Source organism: Aquarana catesbeiana, linkage group LG06 (genome assembly GCF_042186555.1).
Source record: "Aquarana catesbeiana isolate 2022-GZ linkage group LG06, ASM4218655v1, whole genome shotgun sequence".
Lineage (NCBI taxonomy): Eukaryota > Metazoa > Chordata > Amphibia > Anura > Ranidae > Aquarana > Aquarana catesbeiana.
The window spans coordinates 283,078,853-283,101,720 of NC_133329.1; the positions used below are offsets into that span (position 1 = coordinate 283,078,853).

The 22,868-nt window shown below is 44.5% G+C and overlaps 1 protein-coding gene across 3 annotated transcripts in view; it reads left to right on the plus strand.

Moving 5' to 3' along the window:
- Positions 1-22,868, plus strand: part of PIKFYVE (phosphoinositide kinase, FYVE-type zinc finger containing) — a 455,233-nt gene that overhangs the window by 134,010 nt on the left and 298,355 nt on the right. For all 3 annotated transcript variants that reach the window (XM_073633422.1, XM_073633423.1, XM_073633424.1), the window contains 2 exons: positions 10,768-10,830; positions 13,879-14,008. In XM_073633422.1, coding sequence (XP_073489523.1) covers positions 10,768-10,830; positions 13,879-14,008 — 193 coding nt within the window. The remainder of the gene's footprint in view (positions 1-10,767; positions 10,831-13,878; positions 14,009-22,868) is intronic.

The following is a 22,868-nucleotide window of genomic DNA, read 5'->3' on the forward strand; positions in this document are numbered from 1 at the left end:
ATTAACATTGTGCCAAATTGGCGTGTGTCTTAGCCCATGATCCCCAACTTTTTTTTTTTTTTTTGTGTATGCCCATGAAGTTTTTAGCATTCTCACAGTGGGGACCTCAGGGTCCAAGTGCATGTATCCTGCTTCCAGGCACTCTAGAGCCATCATACTCTCATCCTGTGTGGCTAATAGTCTGCGGGTAGGGTCCGCTAGATCTGTCACTTCCCAGCCTCCCAGTTGCTGGAGCTGGGATGCTATGTAGTAGGCCCTGGAGTGAGGGACTGCCAAACCTCCCTCATCTTTCCTCGCTGTCTTTTTGCACCAAATCAGTTCCCTGAATTGGGAATCTATCCTGTCAAACCATTTTTGAGGGACCCACACCAGGGAATTGTTGAACACATATAATAATTGTGGTGCCCAAACCATTTTTATCAGATTAATTCTCCCTACTACTGACAATGGCAATTTGCACCATGAAGTGCATTTTTTGCGGAATTTGCTGAGTAGAGGGGCTAGATTGAGAGCAATGTATTGTATTGTGATGGGTCTGGGGACACCTGTATACCTAAGTAGCGATAAGAGGATACTATTTGTAAGCTGAACGGGAACTACTATCCCAACCTCTCCACATAGATGAGCTTGCAGATGCCTTGGCAGATACACAACCGGGGAAGGCCCCCGGTCCGGATGGCTTTACTTTCCTGTACTACAGGGCATTTCAGACACATCTAGCCCCCCATTTCATCACAGCCTTCAATGCCATATTCCAAGGACATCCTGTTCCCCCTGACCATGCTGCAAGCTTCTATCTCTATTCTTCCTAAGTCTGGGAAGGACCCGCTGCTGTGCTCTAGCTACAGGCCCATTTCTCTTCTAATTTGCGACATCAAACTCCTCGCGAAAATCATAGCCTCGAGGCTCGACAGTCTAATGCGACGCCTGGTTGCGCTCAACCAGGTGGGCTTCATTCAGACACGAGAAGCGAGAGATAACACCATCCGGACATTAAATGTCATAGAGAAGGCTAGGCGATCCAACACCCCTCTCTTACTCCTATCCATTGATGCCGAAAAGGCTTTTGATAGAGCGGACTGGGTGTTTCTCCGGGAAGCACTCTGTTCTTTTGGAATACCAAAGTCTATCCTAGATTGGATCTCTGCCCTCTATTCCAAACCCACAGCCACGGTAAGGGTGAATGGGGTGAACTCAGACATCTTTGCAATTTCCAACGGTACCAGGCAGGGGTGCCCCCTTTCCCCTTTACTATTTGTCCTTTCCCTAGAGCCATTTCTTCGCCATGCAAAAGACAACCCAAATATCAGTGGTGTCCATTCTGACCACTATCAACACAAAGTAGCAGCGTATGCGGGCGATCTTTTATTTTATATCACTAAACCTATAACATCCCTGCCTTTGTTGTTACAAGAATTGAAACGCTATGGCAATCTCTCCAACTTCAAAGTTAACCTCCAAAAGTCAGAAGCTCTGGACATTTCGGTACCAGACCGTACACTGACAGACATACGTCCCTTCCCGTTTTTAAATGGCCCACCTGTTCTATTCAATACTTAAGTACCAGAATACCTGCAAATCCAAAGGACATTTTTGCCCTGAACTTTCAACCCTTGCTATCGACGCTCACTACAAATCTTAGGAGATGGGATCCGCTCGCTTTGTCCTGGTTCGGCCGATGCAACGTACTGAAGATGAATGCAATGCCACAGCTTCTTTACTTGCTACAAGCCTTACCTGTCAAATTACCGCAAACTTTCTTTCATGAGGTCCGTTCGAGGTTTATTAAGTTTCTATGGCAGGATAGACACCCTCAGTTAGGTAGGACGTTGCTGCTAAGGCCGAAGCTGAGGGGAGGCATTGGATTCCCAGACCCTGCTCTCTATTACACAGCGACGCACATGACTCGAGTGACTGAGTGGTGCCGTCGCGGGGAATGGAAACTCTGGGTCATGCAAGAGCAGGAGATGGCGCGGGTCCCATTGGCTGGCCTGCCTTGGGTGGGTGGGCGGGCGGTTGGACCCCTACTTGACCACTCAGCCGTTGATTGGCCCCTCTCTCGTCGAGATGGAAAGATTTTTTCGTCTTTCCTCCCTGCCTAATTTCCCTTCTCCCATGACCCCAATCTTGGGACATCCCTAGATTTCCCCCGGCCTGTCAGACCCGGTCTTTACTGGACAAGCCCCGAAAAGACTTACGCTCATCTCATTTCCTAGGACCCACAGGCTGGATCCCTACAGGGACATTGGTAGCAGGACAGGCACCCATCTCATTGGATAGTTGGAGAGTAGGGCAGCTCTCCCACTTCCTCGGCTCTCTGCCCAAATATACGCTCTTTTCTAGACAACTCCTTTCCTTCAAAGAAATATGCCTGAGTGGCCCGATCCAAGGTTCCCTTTCTAGGTCTTACAGAACACTGGTGGACATACAAGCTACCACAGACCCTCCCTTAACCAAGTGGGAAAGACCTACAAACCACATTTACCACCCCACAGAAGGAACGCATACTCTTCTTCGCTCATAAATCGTCACTTTGCAGCAAATATCAGGAAATTTCCTATAAATTGACCACACGCTGGTATCGCACTCCGGCCGTTTTGGCCAAAATATTTCCCAATCAATCTGACCATTGCTGGCCTTGCGAGCAACAAACTGGCACTGTTCTACACATTTTTTGGGATTGCCCCAAACTACAAACTTTCTGGCAACCTGTCCTCCGACTCATCCACAAATTCACTGACATTTCCTTAACCAATGACCCCGCTGCTGTGCTCCTCACTCTCATGTCAAGTAAGCGATACCACAAATCTCTCCTCAAACGCCTACTGAGCGCTGCTAGAGCTTGCAACCCGAGTCAATGGAAGCAACCATCTGCCCCCACTGTGGCCCATTGGTTGGCAAGGGTTAATGACATTGAACGAATGGAAGACCTGACTGCTACGATCTGGGATAAATCTGAGGAACATAAGACTAGGTGGTTTTATTGGACCCAGTTCCGCTTCTCAGAGGGATACCTCCGCGTGACATAGTTGGGCCAAGATGCATGCCAGAGGCTCTTGTTCCAAACCATGGCCTTCAGATGGCTTGGAGGGCTTAGGGTGGTCCTTGCTCTCTAGGTGGACTTCTACCCCTTTCACTTTATCATCACACCCCCCCCCCCCTTACTCAGTCCCTCTCCCCATTCTTTCTTCTTTTCTTCCTTCTTTATTCACTTCCTCTCCTTTAACTCAAAAATTGGTATGTTTCGACCCCAGCTGGTCACACCACAGTACCCTTCCCCTAGGTGAGGATACCCGAATTCTCCATGGGTACCAGAGCTAATCCCTAGAGTATTAGTGATCGATTGCCCTGTCGAGGAGAAGCCCTAGTCTTATACCTCCTAGGTATCTCGGTATCTTTTATACTTACAGAGCTGTTTCTGTTATAATATCCTGAGTTTACTTATCTTTTGTTCAGATACCACTACCTGGTGTTCACATGTAAGCTACTTTGTTTGCACAACATATTCTGTGAAGTTATCATTTCATTGTATGTCACATACCACAAAATAAAAAATTAAAATCAAAGAGGATACTATTTGTACCATCTCTGCTCCTTTCGACAATGGTTCTGTTATGGGGTCGACTGGCAGCAGCACAGACTTATTCCAGTTAATGGAGAAGCCTGATAGTTCCCCAAAAGCTTTAACAGGGGACATGACGTTTTGTAAAGTACCCTGTGTGTCCCCCAAGTATAGTAGGGTATCGTATGCATACATTGATGCCACATCTGTGCCCCTATTCCACTTGAACCCTATTATGTTTGTGTCTCCCTGTATCCTCGACGCCAGGGGTTCCAAAGCCAAGGCAAACAGGGGTGACAAGGGGCACCCCGTCTATTGCCTCGAAACAAGGGAAAAAGTTCTGACAGCTCCCCATTGATTCTGATACTAGCCGATGGTGCGGCGTATAGCAATTGGATCCATTTGATAAAGTTTGCCCCTAGTCCCATATGTTCTAGCACTTTCCACAGGTAAAGCCACTCGACACTGTTGAAGGCCTTAGCTGCGTCCAGTGAAAATATAGCGCTATTGCCAGGGTTTGTCCACAGGGATCTGTAGATTCAAGAAAAGCCTCCTAATATTTTGGGCCGTAGATCTAGTAGGTATGAACCCTGACTGGTCCCTATGCACTAATTTGTGTATAACCTGAGCTAATCTGGTTGCCAGTATCCAAGCCAACAGCTTAAGATCTGCTGTGAGCAAGGAGATAGTATGTATGAATCCGGCGAGGCCGCATCCTTACCTGGTTTCAATAAGACGATGATCGCCTCATTCATAGCGCTAGGAAGCTTACCCTCCTTTGAATCCCTAATTGCATACCTTCAATAATTTGGGCAACAATGTATCTGCATAGCGCTTGTAGACCTCGGATGGAAGACCATCCATTCCGGGAGATTTGTTATTATGCGACTGTGCCATTTGGCTGATATTTCCGCTTCAGACAGTTGCGCATCAAGCAAATTAGCGTCCAAGGCCGACAAGTAAGGCAGCTCACATTTCTCTAAAAACTTATCTATCTTCTCCCCTGTAGGTTGTACTGTAGAAGTGTACAGAGAGGCATAGAATGATCTAAAAATTTGCATTATATTTGCGTTCTGTTATTGGGGGGTTCCCTGTTCGTCACAAATGGCCGAGATAAGAGAGGAGGACCTCTGTGCACGCGCCATCATAGCTAGCATGTGCCCAGTTGCCTCTCCCTCCTCCAAAATGGTTCTGTTGTAGAAAAAAAATGTTTATTTTCGGCCAGTTGTAACGCCAGTTGTGTGGACATGGACTGAGCCCCCAACCACGCTCTTTGTGTCTTCAGTAGGATCGGCTATAAATCTTTTCTCCATTTCTGTGACCTTTCCTCCCACCATTGTTTCCCATGTCTTAGTGTCTGTTTTGATGCTGGTTATTATCTTGATAAATTGGCCTCTCATATATGCCTTTGCTGTGTCCCATACTACACTTAGTTTGGCACTTCCTATGTTATCTTTTAGAAAAAGCTTTAGTAAATCCTGCATGGGATCTGGCTCCGGGAATAGGGAAAGCCAGAAAGGGTTTAGTTTCCACCCCGTCCTTTTGTCCATGCCAGGGAGTAAGATAGAAACCCAGAGTGAGGAATAGTCAGATATGTGCCTGTCGCTATAATCCGATACTGCTACCACTGGCAGTATGGCATCATTGCCTAAGCCCATATCTATCCTGGACAATCCCCCATGTGATGCTGAGTGACCTGAAAATTTAGTAGTTGGGTGTCCATGTCGCCATATGTCCATCAGCCTGAGTTCCCCCAGTAAACTGGCAAAGGGCATATGTCCCTCACCTCCTGAGGGTGCATGGTGGGAACTGGCAATTTGTCCCATAGATAATTTAAATAGTTGTTGTAGTCTCCCATCGCTAGGAGTGACATATCAGGGAATTGGGCCATAAACCCCGCCAAACGCCTGAGGACCTTGGACGAAAAAGGCGGCGGTACATATATTTCTGCTATTAGACATACTAAACATGCATAGTAGGAACACCTCTCCCCCCAGGGTCTATGACCTTATGGGAGCATTGAAACCTTACATCCTGACGTATCAGAATGCTGATCCCTCTGGAATATGCAGAGTAGGTCGAATGAAATTGGGTGCTATAAGTGCGGGGTCTAAAACTGGGTATGGGATCAGGGGGGAAGCGGGTTTCCTGTAGGCATATAATGACAGCACCCACAGATTTAAGGTGTCTAAGGACCGCCAGTTTCTTCACTGGGTTACCAAGTCCTTGAACATTCCAGGACACAAATTTCAAATTTACCTCCATAATGGAGTGTGTCTATCAATGACAGTGATAAGAACATAACTACTGTGTAAGTAACTTACAGCATTACATCTATCTTTACGTGTAGAGAAAAAGTATAAAGCATGTGTCAAACCAACATTACCATATGCATAGGTGATCAAGCAGGAGGAATCTATAATGTTCATGCTGGAGATGCCTGGTTGTGAGCATACTGGTGGGTCAGAGCAGGAGCTAAAAAATATAACCTAAGTCGCATACAAAACATAAGTTAACTGTTGGAGCCAACAGGGCTCCCGGCCATATAGGCCGCTGTATAATCCGTCCCCATGGCTCAACCATGGGGGGGGGGGGGGCGGGGGAGGCAGTGGAATCTCCCGATGGAGCAGTAGGGGGGTTTCACTTCTGCAGCTTGCTTGGGATGTACCACGTGGTAATTGGTTCCAATGTTCTCTATTATCCGCCTTGTCCAGGGGTAATGAGATAGTTTGTCAAAGCATCAAATAGACGAGTGGGGCCAGCAAGCCCCATACCTGTGATCAGCCAGCTATAAGGGAGAGTCAAGGGGAGACAATTTCTCACCTGCCAGCTTATGTTAGTCTTTCAAGCCGGGGCATTGCGCTGCAGCTTTAAGCGCCCTCTCCTCTTGGTCTAGCCGTTGTGCTGCTGAGGTCGGGCTATCAAAAAAGTGGATCTCCCCACTATGGCGTGCAGGATACAGCATTGCATATTGTACATTAAGATCCCGGAGCCTCTTTTCCACGTCAATTAATTTCGCACGTTGCTTTTGCAGCTCTGCCGAGAAATCTGGAAACAGAGAAATCTTGGAATTGTCAATGGCCAGATTTCCACTCATGGTTCTAGCCTTAGAAAGGATAGCGTCTCTGTCTTTGCAATTTAGCAGGCAGGGGACATGCTGGGACTCAGTGCTCCCCTTTCTACTGCAAAAAGTGGGGAAAAGCCCTCTTTGCCAAAGGTGTTTATCAGCCATTGTTCAATGAAGGTGACAGGATTCTTGCCCTCTGTTCGTTCAGGGATACCCAGAGCGCACACATTATTGCACCTCATGCGATTTTTCTAGGTCATCTAAGCGTGCGGAATGCTGGGCTGTGAGATGACCATTGTATTGCAAGTCTCTTTGCATGGGGGCTACCTCATCCTCCATTGTACTCAGTCTGCCTTCTATGGCAGATGTACGTTCCCGCAACTTTTGCATGTCATGGCGCACAAATTAAATTTCTGCCTTTACCCCTTTTAAGTTCATCTGCTAAAGCAGTGGTAGACAAATTGCAGGATGTCACTGCAGAGAAATTGTCCGAGAGTGGGTTCTGCCTCCTCTGTAGCTGGAGATGTAGCCTGTGGCCCTGTGAAAATATCCCTGGGGGTACTCGCTGTGTTCCAGACAGGGGACAATCCACCTGCATCCTCCAGCGGGACCGTGTCATCTGTTTCAGATTGGCCTCCTGTAGCTTCCCCTTGAGCAGATGGAGATGGCTGGGGGTCTTTGGGAGGTTTACCACCAAAGAAAAGTTTCTGTGCTGCCTCCTTGTATTTCTCTTTAGAGGATCTCTGTGCCCAGGCGCCATCTTGGCTGGAGTCATCCACGAGGCTTCTGGATTCTTTTTCTCTTGTCAGGATTTGCTGCTGGATAGCGGCGGTTCGGGTCGCGACCGTGTCCGTATCGGTTCCAATCAATGTGGGTCCGGGATGGACTGTTGGTGTTCTGCAAGATGATTTATTTGGATTCTCGGTGGAGAGGGAGAGAGATGCGATCATCTACATCGGCCGCTAAGCCCCGCCCCCCCGTTCCTCATTCTTCACAAAAACAAGATTGTCTTACCCCAAGGTCACCCCAAACCCCCCCCAGGTGGTATCAGTCTAACACCTCAGTGAAAACATTGTCCTTCTATCCTGATGCCCTGTTTCAAAGCTCCAAAAAAAAAAAATTTCTCTGCACTGCCTAGACATAGTCTACTTCAAAGCAACAGCTTTGATCAGGAATACTGATTCCCTATTTGTCCTGCCCTCAGGACCTCGCGGGGGACACCCTGCTTCCACCATTACTTAGTGCGTAACAAATCTGATCGCTAGAGCTTACTTTCACAGACAAATCTGTTCGAATGCTTTTATGTGCCCATTCCACCAGATTGCCCATTCCACCAGTTTGGTGTAAATTTCCTTGGCATTCTGGTACCAGGCCTCTGTAGCTCAGTTTTGTGAGGCCACTTTTTTCCAAAGTTCTACCAGGTGGACATCCAGTCTTTTGCAGATGCAACTTTTGGCCACAAGGTTCTTGCAGTGGCACTCTGACGTTGAGTTGTTGACTTTCCTCATTTCATTGCTTGAATTCTTGCCTGTGTGCTCTTTACTGTACGATTTTAAAGGATAGGTTTACCTTTCAGAGCATGCTACACATTACACCCATAAGTCGGGTGTAACATGCTAATTCCCTCATTCCCCCCCCCCCCCCCCCCCCCCCATGAACATGACAGCGGGCACAGGTTCTGGGCTCGGCTCTGCTTGGCTCCCCCCACAATTCATTCACAGCGATCTGTCAATGGGAGAACTAAAAGTACCGTTGGCTACTACGGCTGATGGCTTGTAGTTCTCAATGGACTGCCAAGGCACTCATTAGCGCTTGGTCATTCAAGTATCGGAAGTACTGGCTAAGCTGCAGGGCTTGTCTGCAGAATCCTGGCATTGCACCCCTGATCCACTAATCAGGGGTGCAATGACATAGAGTGCAAAATGGAAATAAAAGACAAAGGTGTGGCACTAAGTGAGCAAGTGAATAACTATGAACCTTATGAGATGAAATAGGCAGTGCAAAATTGAATGTGAACAAAACCAAAACATACTAAGTCCAGAGTGAATAATAAACATCTATGGGAAGTCCATTAGAGTTCAGCATAAAGTGAAAAGGTCTTTCTTGGATAATTCGTAATTAATGAATCTTGAAAATACAGTCAAAATGGTACGCTTACCAGATTCAATGGACACACGTACGGTATAGCACGTGTGTCAAACAGGTACTCTTGAGGGAATGACCTCAAACAGGAACTCCCACCACTGGAAAAATGGTAAGAAGGGTTCCACCCAACGTTGAATGAAGAGTGTCAGGTATCCATGATGGACTCCAAAACATGTGATGAATCACATCAAATGGTGTACATGAAAAACAAATGATCCGCACAGTGTGATTACTGTTTGACGTTTAATGATAAAAAAGGGGGTTTACACTTACAGCAAATCTGATAAAACAAGCTTGTAAATAAAATGGAGTATAAGCAATGATTCCAAGAGCATCACCTGAGGCGTTTCATCCTATTGGACATCATCTGGGGTATGAGGCTTGTGTCATCATTGCAGAATATATAACTGTCAGCCATTAAAATTTACGCTAAAAATCGGATAGTGGGGAACCTGAGCATCAATCAAAATTATTTCAAGATGGCGCCGGCCATCATTTCTGCAAGCTATATTTGTGTAGATTTGTGTATATTCATTACGTTTTCCTTACATGTTAGCGCAGATATAGCTGTTAATATGTTCGATGAAATAAAAAAAATGGTATTAAGTTTGAGTAAATGGATAACATTTCAAGTCTAAAAAGTCTACACGCCTGTGACATGGCAAAAAAACAAAACAAAAAAAACTACGATACCCCAAATTGTCCATAGGTGACTTCTACATATTATCAGTTTAGCGTTAACCATGAATGATGGCTCTAGAATTGTCACTCTCATTCTGACATTTGCAGCGATGCCTAACGAGTTTAAATACACGTGGGCACCCTACTCATGCTTTTTCATTTTAAGTGTCTGTGCAGGTCGATGGTGATGCTATTAAGATATATATAATGAGAGATATGACCCACACCTTAATTTTAAGAGGGAAGTTTCAGGAAAAAACGAATTTTAAATAACTTTGGAGCAAAAAAGGGTCATCTGCAGCCTCACCATTGCCCATTAATGAAGCCTGACCAGTGCCCATCTGCAGCCTCGCCATGGTCCATCAATACAGCCTTATTAGTGCCCATCTGCAGCCTCATATTGCCCCTCCCCTTGTAGCCCGCTCAGTGCCAGATTAGACAGAGCCGGATCTCCTGTGGGCTCGGCTCACAGGCACACCCAGGAATGCCTCCGATGATGGACATAACACCAGTCCAATGCTGGGACATGTGATGTCAATGCTAGAAGCCATCCAGGAGGTGAGACTGAGTGTGACTGCGAGCCAAGTTGAGCTGAGCACACAGGAGATCTGGCTCTGTCTAATCTGGTGGCGCACGCCCCCTCGTTCCCTTTCGAGGCAGCCTATATCACTGTATAACGCGCACCCGCAATTTGCCCCCTATTTTCAGATTCCTGCCCTTATGGAGCTTACAAACTCATATTTATACATGCACATACTAGGACAAATTTAGACAAGAGCCCATATAGAGCAGGAATGATTTCTGCTGCCTTGGGGCCCATTCAAAATTAATGGACTGCGGTACTGCAATGTGTTTGAGCACACAATAAAGCTCATTTGCAGCATGTGCCACGGACCCTGAAAGTTTGTTTTATAATCCGGCCAGATTTTTTTAATGGATTATTGGTAGTCCAAAATTAGGAATTAAAAACAAAAATCAGTTTAGTTGTATGGAAAAGCTCCAGGTTCTGCTTAAGCTTTCATAAAAAATAACATTTCTTCATAATTTTTTTTTTTTTTTTTTTTTTTTTTATTAAAAAAAAAAAAAAAATCCAGATTTGATTGCCATGGTAAAGCCATACAAATAGAACCAAACCATTGTGGCCCTGGAAACTAGAGTACAGTGTGTCTCTTTAGTGAACAGTGTGGTGACATGCACAATTCTGTTTGTGGTAGGCGAGCAGTAATTTGAGGCATCTGTTTTATGCGGTCTGAGTCATACAGGGTGTGCTCTGCAGAGTAATTTTTATTTTGTTGTCATTCTTCTCTCTTAGAGTTTCTTCAGTCTGAAGATGGAGGCCAGCAGATAATTTCAATTAGTGATGCTTTCATCAAAGGTAACTCAAAAACACTTAATCGCTTCTTTCTTAATTCTTTTTGTTTTAATAACCAGTCCTGATTTTTGCAGCTGTTTGACCATGAGCACGAACTACTAATTTAAAGCTAGACTAGACCATGTTAATTTTAATCACTTATTTAGTGATGTAGGGACAAACTTTAATTTTCTTCTTGCAAAATAAAGTGACTTTTTTACTTTTAATTTTTTTTTTTTAACATCCTTGAACCGCGACCCTGAAAAACTCATGATTAAAGTGTTACTAAACCCTGGACCCTGCATTCACTATATCTGGTTTCCCACAGTACACAACATGAAAATGCAATTATTTTAGTAAAAATAAACTACTAAATGCCTTTTCTCATCAGTGTGTGTGTGTGTGTGTGTGTGTGTGTGTGTGTGTGTGTGTGTGTATATATATATATATATATATATATATATATATATATATATATATATAAATTTTTTTTTTCCCCAAATATTTTATTTAAACCACAAAAGGCATGTCCAGGTTATTACATCAACAATGTGTAACCAATAACACTTCTAATCCATTGAAATGGAACAGCATAAATCAGAAGGTCAAGTCAGAGAACACATAAGTCTCAACGTACAGTGGATATTGGGATTATGTGGTGTATCATCCAAGGGACAGACCACTTGCAGTAGGTCCTGGGACTGCCTATACCATTTTCTATTTTCAAAATGTCGAGAGAGAAAAGAAGAAAAGTTAACCGAAAATAGAGAAAGAAGAGAGAATGGGGGGTGGAAGGGGAGGGAGTCCTGGGTCGGAGATGGATGTCAGTAAATCGGGCATCCATTCATGTTACAGCTGCCCAATAATCATGGGCCAAGCATAGCTAGACCACCTTCAGAGAGGGTAAACCGATTCCACAATCTCCACAGCTCGGAGTATTTTTTGTTTGCGCTGAGAGTTTGAGATCTCCCTGTCTTGTGACTTCTTCTATCAGTGCCCAGCGGAGCATTATTGGTTAAAGCTTGTATGAGACGTTTTCATTCTCCTCTGACTGTCCTATAAGGCTGCATGACTCCTGACCCTCTGTCTGGACAGTGCTGATGGGCCCTGTGCTGATCACATGCACGTTCCCAAAAAACTCTAGCAATATATGAAGCATGTGCAGAGTGTCCCCCAAGGCTTTGTACCATGAGATGTATTGGAATGTGGAAGAAGGGGAGAATCAGAGCAGACGACCTTTTTACACAATGGATTAACCCCTTAGGTTCCACAGGGAGTATAACCAGCATGTTTTACTGCATATACAGACTGATTTTACTGTTGTGAGTTTAGTAACACTTTAACACCATTTTAGTAAACTAAAATAAGACAAACAATTTAGATGACTAAAATACGACTAAAATGCAATTTTAGTTAAGACTATGACTAAAACTAAATCAAAATTTTTCAAGATTAACACTGCATGCATGTTTTTGATTGGCTATAATTCATTAGTGTCTTTAACTTATATAGTTTAGCTGTGCCTTTTGTGAATGGAGCGAGCCCTCTAGGAAGCCGTCACCTGTATGTGCCAATCGTAAATATCCAAGCCATTCGCCCACCTGCAACCGCATGTATAAAAAGGGCGTGTATATGTGCGGCTTTGGAAAAAAAGGGAATGCCTTAGTTTCTTATGATTGGCACAGTACAGGTGACCCCCTTCCTGGCGGGTTCTCTTACATGAGTTTGGGCTAGGATCTGAACACACCCAAGCTCATTTTTAGTGGGTAGCATCTCTTCAGCGGCAGGCAGAGAACTAATACCAAGTATGCGAATTGCCCTATAAGTGCATATCCTAAACAAACTTGAATTAGCTTAGTTTGGACTGATTATTTTTGCAGTACAACAAGAGCATACAAATTTAGAGGTTGAGGAGATTACTGTATCTTTTTTTTTTTTTTCTTTAGCCTTTCAAAATTGGTTAGCCAATTTAAAAGCAAAAAAAAAAAAAAAAAAAAAAGGCCGGCACCACAGAGTACCTGCTTTTGCCCTTATTGGGCATTGAAAAATGTTGAAGTTTCTAAAGCTGACCATGTATAATTTAAAGCTTACTGATTTTTTTTTTTTTTTTTTTCTTTTTCCTGATTTGTTTTTTTTAAATGGTTTCTAACTATATTTCAGTTTTTGACTGTACTAGTGTTGATGGGAAAACCTGCGGATCATTAATGGGCCGTGCCGGGTTATAAGTGAATCCGATCCTTGAGCTGCAAAGGAAGTGTAGAATCAAATACAGTTGTGCTCAAGTCATATTATTAGGCTGGTTTCACACAAGCGTTCTCCGTAATGCGCATACTATACCTGTTTAGCAGAGGATCTCCCCGCTGAGCAGGCGGATAACAGGTCCATGTCCATTCTGCTATGCAGAGCGAACACAACCCAGCTGTTCTCTAAGGGGCTTTCAGATTCAAACGAACCGCCTGTCTGTTTCCATCCCACTGTCATCTGATCAGCTGTTTTTGGTGGCCCGAATCAGATGCTGGCGGGTGTCAGCAAGACACCTTTCCGCTGACTGCTCCATAGAGTGCTTTGGATCTGCCTGAAAAACTCACAGGTGGACCTGATTGGACAGACTGTGTGAAACCAGTCGAATACAGCAAACTGCAACCAGAGCACATAAAGCTCCTCACGTTTACATGGAGGGCTTCTCCCTCTCCCTCATCACTGATCAGATTCAAGTTTTCCAAATAGGTTGGTGATTTTATTTTTAGTATTGGCATTTTGCTAAATCAACCTTTCGATATGGGAGAGGAAGCAGGGAGCCTGCAATGGGTAAATTTGGGAATTTTTCTCCTTCATCACAACAAGTAAACAAGGGGACTTCCTCAGTCAGCAGGTTTCTGAATAAGGGGAGACCGTGTACTTTGCATTACAAAGCATGGCTGTAAACGTGAGGTACTGAGCATGAAGATTGCGCCATCTGTATCCACTTCAAAGCTTACATTTTAATACTGGCTAAAGTATATCATCTATTTGTTATGCTCCAAGTTCCTTCTAACATGTCAAGATTTTATTACCTGGGCTATTTCCCTATAGAGTCTCTATTCAATCGACGAGTAGAAGAGAAATCTAAAGATCTGCCCTTCACTCCTTTGGGATGGCACCATAACACCCTGGATCAACTAAGAGAAGAAAATGGGGAAAAACAGGCAATGGAGAGACTACTGTAAGCATATTTTCATTGTGATGTTTTAAAAACCTGATGTGGGAAGCTTCTCTTTCTGACCAGCTACTTTCTGAAATGCAAAGTGTGGTGCTAAAAAACAATTGTACAATAATCCATACAAGCGCAGCAAAAAAGTACCCACTTAGTGCATAGTAAATAAAGACCGTTTAGTATTTGTTACAAACACAGTGTGAAAAAAATCTTATATGCTAAGCATTGAAGTGGAACTTCACTCTCCTGATCAACATTGATAATTTATGTTTAATCCTCATGCTGCTAGCATTAGTAAATGGATAGGAAAGTATATCCTCATATTTACTTGTTTTAAACTTTTATTTTTTATTTATTTATTTTTATAATTTTTTTTTTTTATTTATTTACATTTTTTTAGTTTACTTCCTGGCTTCTTGCCTAGGCAAATTATGTCATACAACCCAGACGTCTTCAGGAGGAGAGGGGAGTATACAAATAAAGTGCAAATGTTAAATCCATTCTTTCTGGCCATGTGCTATGCACCCCATGCTGTGTACACAAGGCATCCCAGAAGGGTATGACCCTCATACTCAGTGGTTATAAAGGCTGTAATGGTTAACTCTCCCAGGATGGAGCACAACTACCACTAACCACTCTGCGTATGAGGGTCATAACCTTTTTTTGGTATGCCTTGTGTACACAGTGTGCGATGTGCAGCACACTGTCAGGAACATTTTGTTTTTACTGGCACCAGCATGAAGAGTGTTCGTAAGATTTTTATCAGCACTGGTTTGTAAAGACTCTGCATGGAAATTTGATCTGAATGAACATTAAAACATTTGTTAACCCCCCAAAAAATAAAGATCCTGGTCCTTTAAAGCATATTATACAGCACAGTGCTTGTGCTGTGTATTTTGGCCCACTCTATCACCTGAACTACCTGGCTGATGCTGCCAGTTTCTACCCTCCCCTCTGCACACTGACAATGATATATCACACCTTTGTCAGTGTATGTGCCTCTGTCATACGCTGCTATCTGTATCTGCAGCTCTCCTGTGTCTCCTCTGTAGCCACCCCCCCCCCCCCCCTCTCCTGCCTGTCATCTCTCACTATCGCTGATCTGCTCCTCTCCTCACTGCTTCAAAACAAATTTAATCTGTTTCTCATCCCCTCTGTCAGATAAAAAGCGGAGTCCTAGTGCCTATGCTTTATAAAAAACAAAAACTATTTTCTACATGTTTTAACAGTGTCTCCCAGGGTTTACATGACTCCAGGCTCTCTGCTCCTCCCCTCCTCCCTGGCTGACATCAGCAGGGAATCTCTGCCCTGCCCACTGGAGCTATTAGACGGGGAGAGCAGGGAGCCTGGAGTCATCTTATCACTGGAAAAATGTTGTTAAAACGGGTAGAAATCTTTATATATATATATATATATATATATATATATATATATATATATATATATATATATATATATATATATATATATATATATATATATTTTTACACACACGGCCAGCCCAAGACATTATGCTGCCCCCCCCACCAAAAAAAAAAAAAAAATCATGAATCAAAATATATATTTTTATTATAATATAAATATATATATTTATTACACACAGTGTGTTCTAACCACTTAAGGACCAAGCCTATTTTTCACACTTGGTGTTTACAAGTTGAAATCCAGCTATTTTTTTTTTTTTTTTTTTTTTTGCTAGAAAATTACTTAGAACCACCAAACATTATAAATATAGATATATATTTTTTTCCAGACACCCTAGGGAATAAAATGGCAATACTTTGTCACACCGTATTTGCTCAGCGGTCTTACAAACAAAACAAGCCTCGCAAAGAAGACTTGAGATCCTGCGAGGTTTTGCCTGTAATGCGGCCTCCGGGCTCTGGACACCACAGTGCTAAGGCATTCCTGTAGGGTGCTCTACAGGTCCAAGGGAATAGACCCTAAACATGAAAAGGGTACCCAGTCCTTGAAGGTCGTCAAGTGACAGGAACCTGTCGTGATGGGTGAAGTTTGAGCTTGTTTGCCCCGCACCTGGACGGGTAAGTGAAACCCCTTTTACTTATTGTGGGGTGTCCCAGTGATTGTAGCAATCAAGCTAGCTAGAGGCTGGACACCTGTCTGCAGTGACCATGCGGGGGAGTTTTGGGCTAGCTGTGGCTGTTTGCAAAGTGTACTTTTTTTTTTTTTTTTTCGCTTGTGTCTGGCTGTTTTTTACCTGTATGATGGTGCACGACGGTGCGCCATTTCACCTTGGTTCGCCATGGCGCACGTGCATTTGCCATTTTGGTTGGCGACCATGGTGCACACGGCTTTGCCGCACATGCGCCGTAGCCTTTATCTGGGCATACGAAGATTTGCGTCATGCGCGAATATAGCAACGCCCGTTCACTGGGCTGCACCTGTGCGTACACATGCACAGAATGTTCCGGCACACAGCCAGCTTACTTAAGCTGTGTGTGCCAAGCATGCATTGCTTCCAGAAGGCAGCTGTGGGACACAGAGCAGGCTCTGAACCAGGCATTTGCAGCGATTCATTTCTCCTTACCCGGGTCATGTGAGTCACCAGGTGTTGCTTGGCAGGCTAAAGGTGCTTAGTAGGATTGTTGCATAGGGGCTTGGTGACCCCTTTTAAAGGGTCTACCTTCTGAGGTGTTTTAATACTACACCCAGGTACTCTTTTTGTGGCTAGTAAATGTCTTCAAAAAAGAGGAGCGGGACTAACACTACAGGGAAGGGCACACCTATGTCGTCAGTAGTTCCTGATGAACCTAGTCGTATCCCTAGTGTTGTATCCCCTGAAGGACCAGAGGCTTCCGGGCAATCTGAGCCCCTACGCCTATCTGGTATTGTGCCCTAGAGTCAACGCTGTTGCTTCACCCCTTATCACCAAGGATGAACTGTTCTCAGCCTTAGCCGGGTTATAGCACAGGATTGGTGGCATTATTGCCTCCATCCCTGCCAGAAGAAGCGTGACAGACCCCCCCCCCCCCCGGGACCTCCTAGTCTGGAGCAGGAATGGGTTGAGGATGGGGAAGAGCTAAAAGTTCAGGATCCTGTGGACGGCCTGACAGATGAGTCTGCTTCTAAGCAATCTGGACAAGAAGATATCCAGTTGATGTCTGCCTCTCAGTCACAGAGGCTTTTGATCCTGATGCTTACCGAAATGGTACGTTCTGCCTTTTAAGTTACCTCTTACAGAGCCCCCCTGGTACTCTTTGGGATCCTTGCAGCCTCTTCAGGCTGCACAGGCTTTCCCCTTACACCCTCTGCTGGAACAGGCGGTGTATGCTGATTGTGCAAAATTAAAAAAAATATACTAAAGCGCTGAAATGGATTTAAGTGAAACTAAAATTGTTGCTAAAAATTACAAAACTGTGAGAAATACCCAATTGTGACTGGGAGAAAACCAAATAATAAAAGCTGAAAACTTAAAAGTGCTCAAACACCTATACAAAGTAACAAATAAAATGTGTTGCGCTGATATTAACCTTCCAGTCAATCAAAAAAACCAGTGCACAGTTATTGAATAAATCAATCCCTCCAAGTGATAAAAATAATTATAAATAAATAGATATAAGCCTGGTCAGGTCAGAAACACTATAACCACTGAGCTGTAGTGATATGCTCCCCAGAGTAAGTAAACCACAGGCTGCCGCCTGTGATATTGGATAAATATAATTGCTATATATATCATCCAATATTAATACTATACAGAGAATTCTCTCATATGATTAAAAAAAAAAAAAAAAAAATCAACTTGAAGCTGTGTGTTGATAGCCGTTCTTAATTGTACAAAGTATGCATTACACTAATGTTTATTAAGCAGAATCCCATATGTGCCAAAGATAAATCTGTTCACAACTTTCCCCAATATTGCTGTATAATATGAGGGGCTTCCAGATGGATGTTCTCAGATACCGCGAATATATAAAATAGAGACATCATTGCGCAATAAACGATTGCTTTAAAATAGCAGCACTTCACTGGGTCCACTCACATAAGCCTGGATAATCAGTGCCTGGATGGAAAAAACAATCAGCCTCTTGGGGCGCGGCGAGTCCTCGCACCGCTCGTAACGAGCTGCTGACCAGCCTCAATACTTTACGTCACTGACTCCTCCTACACGTTGCGTCACCAAACGTGACTTTTTCAAGGTGTATGCTGATTGGGAGCATCCTGACCGGATTTTTGTTCCTCCTAAATAGGTTTTCCCTTTTATATCCCATGGATGAAAAGTTCATTAAGAAATGGAGCATGCCAGCCGTAGATGTAGCAGTCTCTTCCTTAAACAGGAACTTAACTTATCTGGTAGATATCGCACAGGGACCCTGTTGACAAGAAATTGGAGTTGTCATTAAAAGCTTCCTTTTCCCCAGTTGTCTTCCAGGACAGCCCTTGAGAGATGGAGTCCCTCCCATCGACACAGGAAACACATTGCCACAGTTCAAAAGGCGGTCCCTGGTCATTCATTTGTGTTTCCTCCGGAGGAACATATTGCCAGGAACCAGGAGAAGCACTACATCTCTCAGGGGCTGCATGAAGGGAGCGGAGCCCCACTGGGGGACCGGGTCCTATTCGGCGGCTTCAGGTTAGTCCATACCTTTTTCATTTTGGGCTTGGGTACTGTCCAGCTGACAGGAGCAGACCCATTACCCCTCTCTTTCCAGTGCCGAGGTGTGCCAGTGGCAGGATGATGCAGGTTCCCCCCAGGAACGGTGTAGGTGGATTCTTCCATACCAGCTCCTTGCTTCAATTGCAGTGGGGGTCGGAGACGCCATTTGCGTAATTTCCGGCGGATCCGTGTCATCGCTGTGTGCCGAGACTTTCGGTTCCGGGTCTCTAGAGGCACAAGGAGGAGGGGAAAGCCTGCGCTGAGCCTACAAAATCCCGCCCAGCGTCCAGCTATACCGGACTATCGGCGGGATCCGGAGCTCGAGAGGGGGACCTTGGAGACTAATCGCCAGGACACTCCGGTGGATGCAGGCACCAGCCAAACCCAGGTAGGCTGCTGGGCAAGCCCTTACCGTGTTTGGTTTTTTCTGGGGTTTTGTTGTAAGGCTGGGATTTGTAGTACCACATGATGGTGGATACCTCACAGTCCCGGGTATATGCAGTGGTGGTTGCAGCACGGGTGTTTTTTAAAGAGGGTTAAAAGGGTTTCTGATGCCAAGATAGTTTATTCTTTATTTCAGGCTAAGGAGGCCCCAAGGGAAGACAAGTCGGGCTGCAAAAAAATGCCCCAATTGTGGAAATAAGTTGTCCTCAGGCTCTAACAAAGCCTTATGCAGGCTTACTTAAAACAGAGGCAGACTCTCCCTAAATTCCTTGGCTCCTTTAAAAATGAGATGGCATCAACCTTTTAAATCTCTCTGGGAGTTAATCGCAGATGTAAACGCGCCTGCTGCCACCAGTAGAGCAGCTGCGATTCCGTCCTCACCATGCCTTACAACACCCAGCTCCGGGGAGCCCCGTACAGTCAGGGAGCATAGCCCGTGTTAGTTGGCCCTGAATCCTCTGACACAGACTCAGACCAGGATGAGGATCAGGCTGTAGCTAACAAAGCAGCAAAATACAAGCTATCTCTTGAGGAAGTAGATGAGCTGTTGAGCGCTATTTATGATACGTTGGAAATTGATGTGGAAGAAATTCAATTGACCAGACATGATAAAATGTATGAGGCTCTGGGGAAAAAGAAAGCTAAGGTATTCCCTATACATAACATGCTTTCTGACCTTGTCCGCAAGGAGTGGGCCAAACCAGATAAAGTCTCCTTTCCTAATTCCCTTAAAAGAAGATTCCCCTTTGAGAGCCCAGAGGCGGTCTGGAATAAAAATCTTAAACTAGACGCCCCTCTGTCCAAAGTCTCAAAACCGTCTGACCTTGCTTTTGAAGATATGGGTCATTTAAAAGACCCAATGGACAGGAGAACAGGCGTAGTCTGAAAAAGGGCCTGGGATGCTTCTATGGCAAGCTTGAAACCAGCTCTAGACACTTCTTGTGTGGCTAGAAATCTGGAGTTATGGTTATCTCAACTAGTAGAACACCTAAAAGCAGGCACACCTAGGGGGGAGCTCTTAAAAACCTTCTCTATGCTTTTTGAAGGTGACAAGTTTCATCTCTGACGCATCTGATTCCGTAAAATTTACGGCTAAAACTGCAGCGCTTTCCGTCGCAGCCAGGAGGTCGGTATGGATGAAAACTTGGGGGGGGGGGGGGGGGGGGGGAGAGACACGGCGTCCAAAACACGCCTGTGCGGTGTCCCTTTTACAGGAGACTTAGTCTTCGGGCCTGAATTAGATACCCCCTTAGAAAGGATGGCGGGGGCATACTTTTTACCGCCCCAATCAAAACCCTAAACCCCAGTGACATCAGGGTTCCTGTGGGAGGAAGGTTAATGAATTTTCTCCCGCAGTGGGAAAAGATAACCTCAAACGAGTTTGTCTTAAACATTATAAAAAGAGGTTATGCGTTGGAATTTCACAGCGATCCACTCTCAAAGTTTCTTGTGACAAAACTTCCAAGACACTCAAAAAAGGCCAGGGCCTTACCTTTATTAATAGGGGAGATGGTGGATCAAGAGGTATTGACACCAGTCCCTATTCAAGAACAGGGGGATGGTTTTTACTCTGTGTTACATCTTTGTGGTGAAAAAGCCGTCAGGGAAGTTCAGGCTAATCATGAAGCTCTCCATCTGTTACAAAAAATTTCGGATGGAGTCCATTTATTCAATATGAAATCTCCTCCAAAAAGAGGTGTTTATGGCTACCCTGGATTTAAGGCATGCCTATCTGCATATCCCAAAAGAAGGCATGCCAGAAATTTCTTCAGATGGCTCTTCAGATAGACACAAAAAATTATCATTTTCAGTGCAGAGCACTATTGTTCGGACTGTCATCCTCCCCGAGCATCTTTACCAAGGTTCTCGGGGAGGCACTAGTTCCATTAAGACTTCAGTCAGTCTCGATCGTTCCATATGTAGACGACTTGCTCCTCATGGCCCACTCGGAGAAACAACTTTGTCAGGACTTGGAGTTAACACAGATCAGTCTGGAAGAGTCCAAAACTACCCCAACACAGGAAATTCTGTATTTAGGGTACAATATACTGTCAGTAGAGCAGAGGATAGTCCTGCTGGAAGAAAAGATATTGAATCTGTGGCAGAGAATGTCTTTTCTTTAAAGCAGCCCCAAATGTACAGTGAGGGGGGGTGATGTCAGTATTAGGACTTATGACAGCAGCCATTTCGGCCATACAATGGGCCAGGTTCCACCAAAGAGACCATCAGAGGTTCTTGTTGGAACAGTTAAGACAGGGATCTGGAAGAGAGCCATCAATCCCCACCAAAGTAAAACATTCCCTCTGGTGGAAGGACACAGAGAATTTAAACAAAGGGGTTCTCTGGGTCTTACCTATCACATCCACACTAACTACGGATGCGAGCAGCTGGGGTTGGGGAGCCCATGTCAACTCAGGCTTGGCCCAGGGCAGGTGGAAGTCAGAGGAGAAAATTCTCTCGTCCAATTGGAAGGAGCTAACCTCTATCCTCAGAGCTCTACTAGCCTTTCAGAACACAATACAGGGTCACCATCTACAAGTCCACTCAAACAATATGACGGCTGTAGCTTATATAAACAAGCAAGGAGGCACCAGAAGTCCTTGACTAATGTAGGTGGCCAGACACATATTTCAGTGGGTAGAATCCAATCTAGCATCCATCTCTGCATTACACCTGAAAGGGGAGCTGAACAGCACTGCAGACTTCTTGAGTCGACAACTTGTTTCGAATCAAGAATGGTCTCTGCACCCGGAAGTGTTCGACCACATAGGTCCACTACTGGTTTTTCCCAGTATGCTGCTATATGCAAAAGTTCCCAATTTTTGCTCGCTATGCCCAGGAGATCATCCCTTGGCAGTAGATGCCTTACAGACTCCATGGACCTTCAGCTTGGCTTATGCGTTTCCTCCGCTTCACCTCATCCCGAGGGTTCTAGCGAAATTTCTAGCGGAAGAAACGTGTTTAATACTAGTAGCAACGTTTTGGCCCAAGAGACCATGGTTCACAACGTTACTACAGTTGACAGACCAACCTCCTCTGAGACTTCCCTGCAGACAAGACCTTCTGTCTCAGGGACCCCTTTTTATCTGCAAGTAACCATGCTGAACCTTTCAGCATGGTTACTGAGGAAGAAATATTGAGGAGCAAAGGCCTGACGGAGTGATTCAGACCTTGCTACAGAGTTGAAAACCTGTCACCCGAGCTATTTACAGGAAAGTCTGGAGAAAATTTAACAGCTGTCTGAATAGTCGAAGTGAGGTAAACGTGGATACAACAAATATCCTACAGTTTCTCCAGGAGGGGATAGACAAGGGACTAACTCATAGTACTATTAAGGTTCAGATAGCTGCATTAAGTGTATACTTAGAGAAACGGTTACAGGAAGATCCTTTCATCGCTAGGTTTTGTAAGGCAATCTCTAGACGCAAACCAGTCAGAGTTAACGTAGCTCCATCCTAGGATCTATCAATCATTCTAAATGCCTTTTTGGGGTCACCTTTTGAAATCTGAGGCCTTTCTAAGACTGATTACATTCAAGACCGTACTTCTTGTTGCAATCGCTTCAGCCCGTAGGGTTAGTGAAATCCAAGCTCTTTCCATCAGAGAGCCATTTCTCCAGATTCTAGAGGACAGAGTCATCCTAAAGACGCACCCTGGGTTCTTACCAAAGGTGGCATCTAATTTTCATAGGTCTTAAGATATTGTTCTCCCATCTTTCTGTCAGAATGCCTCAAACGAGAAAGAAAAACAATTTAATAGATGTGAGGAGGTGTATCCTAGAATATCTAAGGGTAACCAATCCATTCAGAA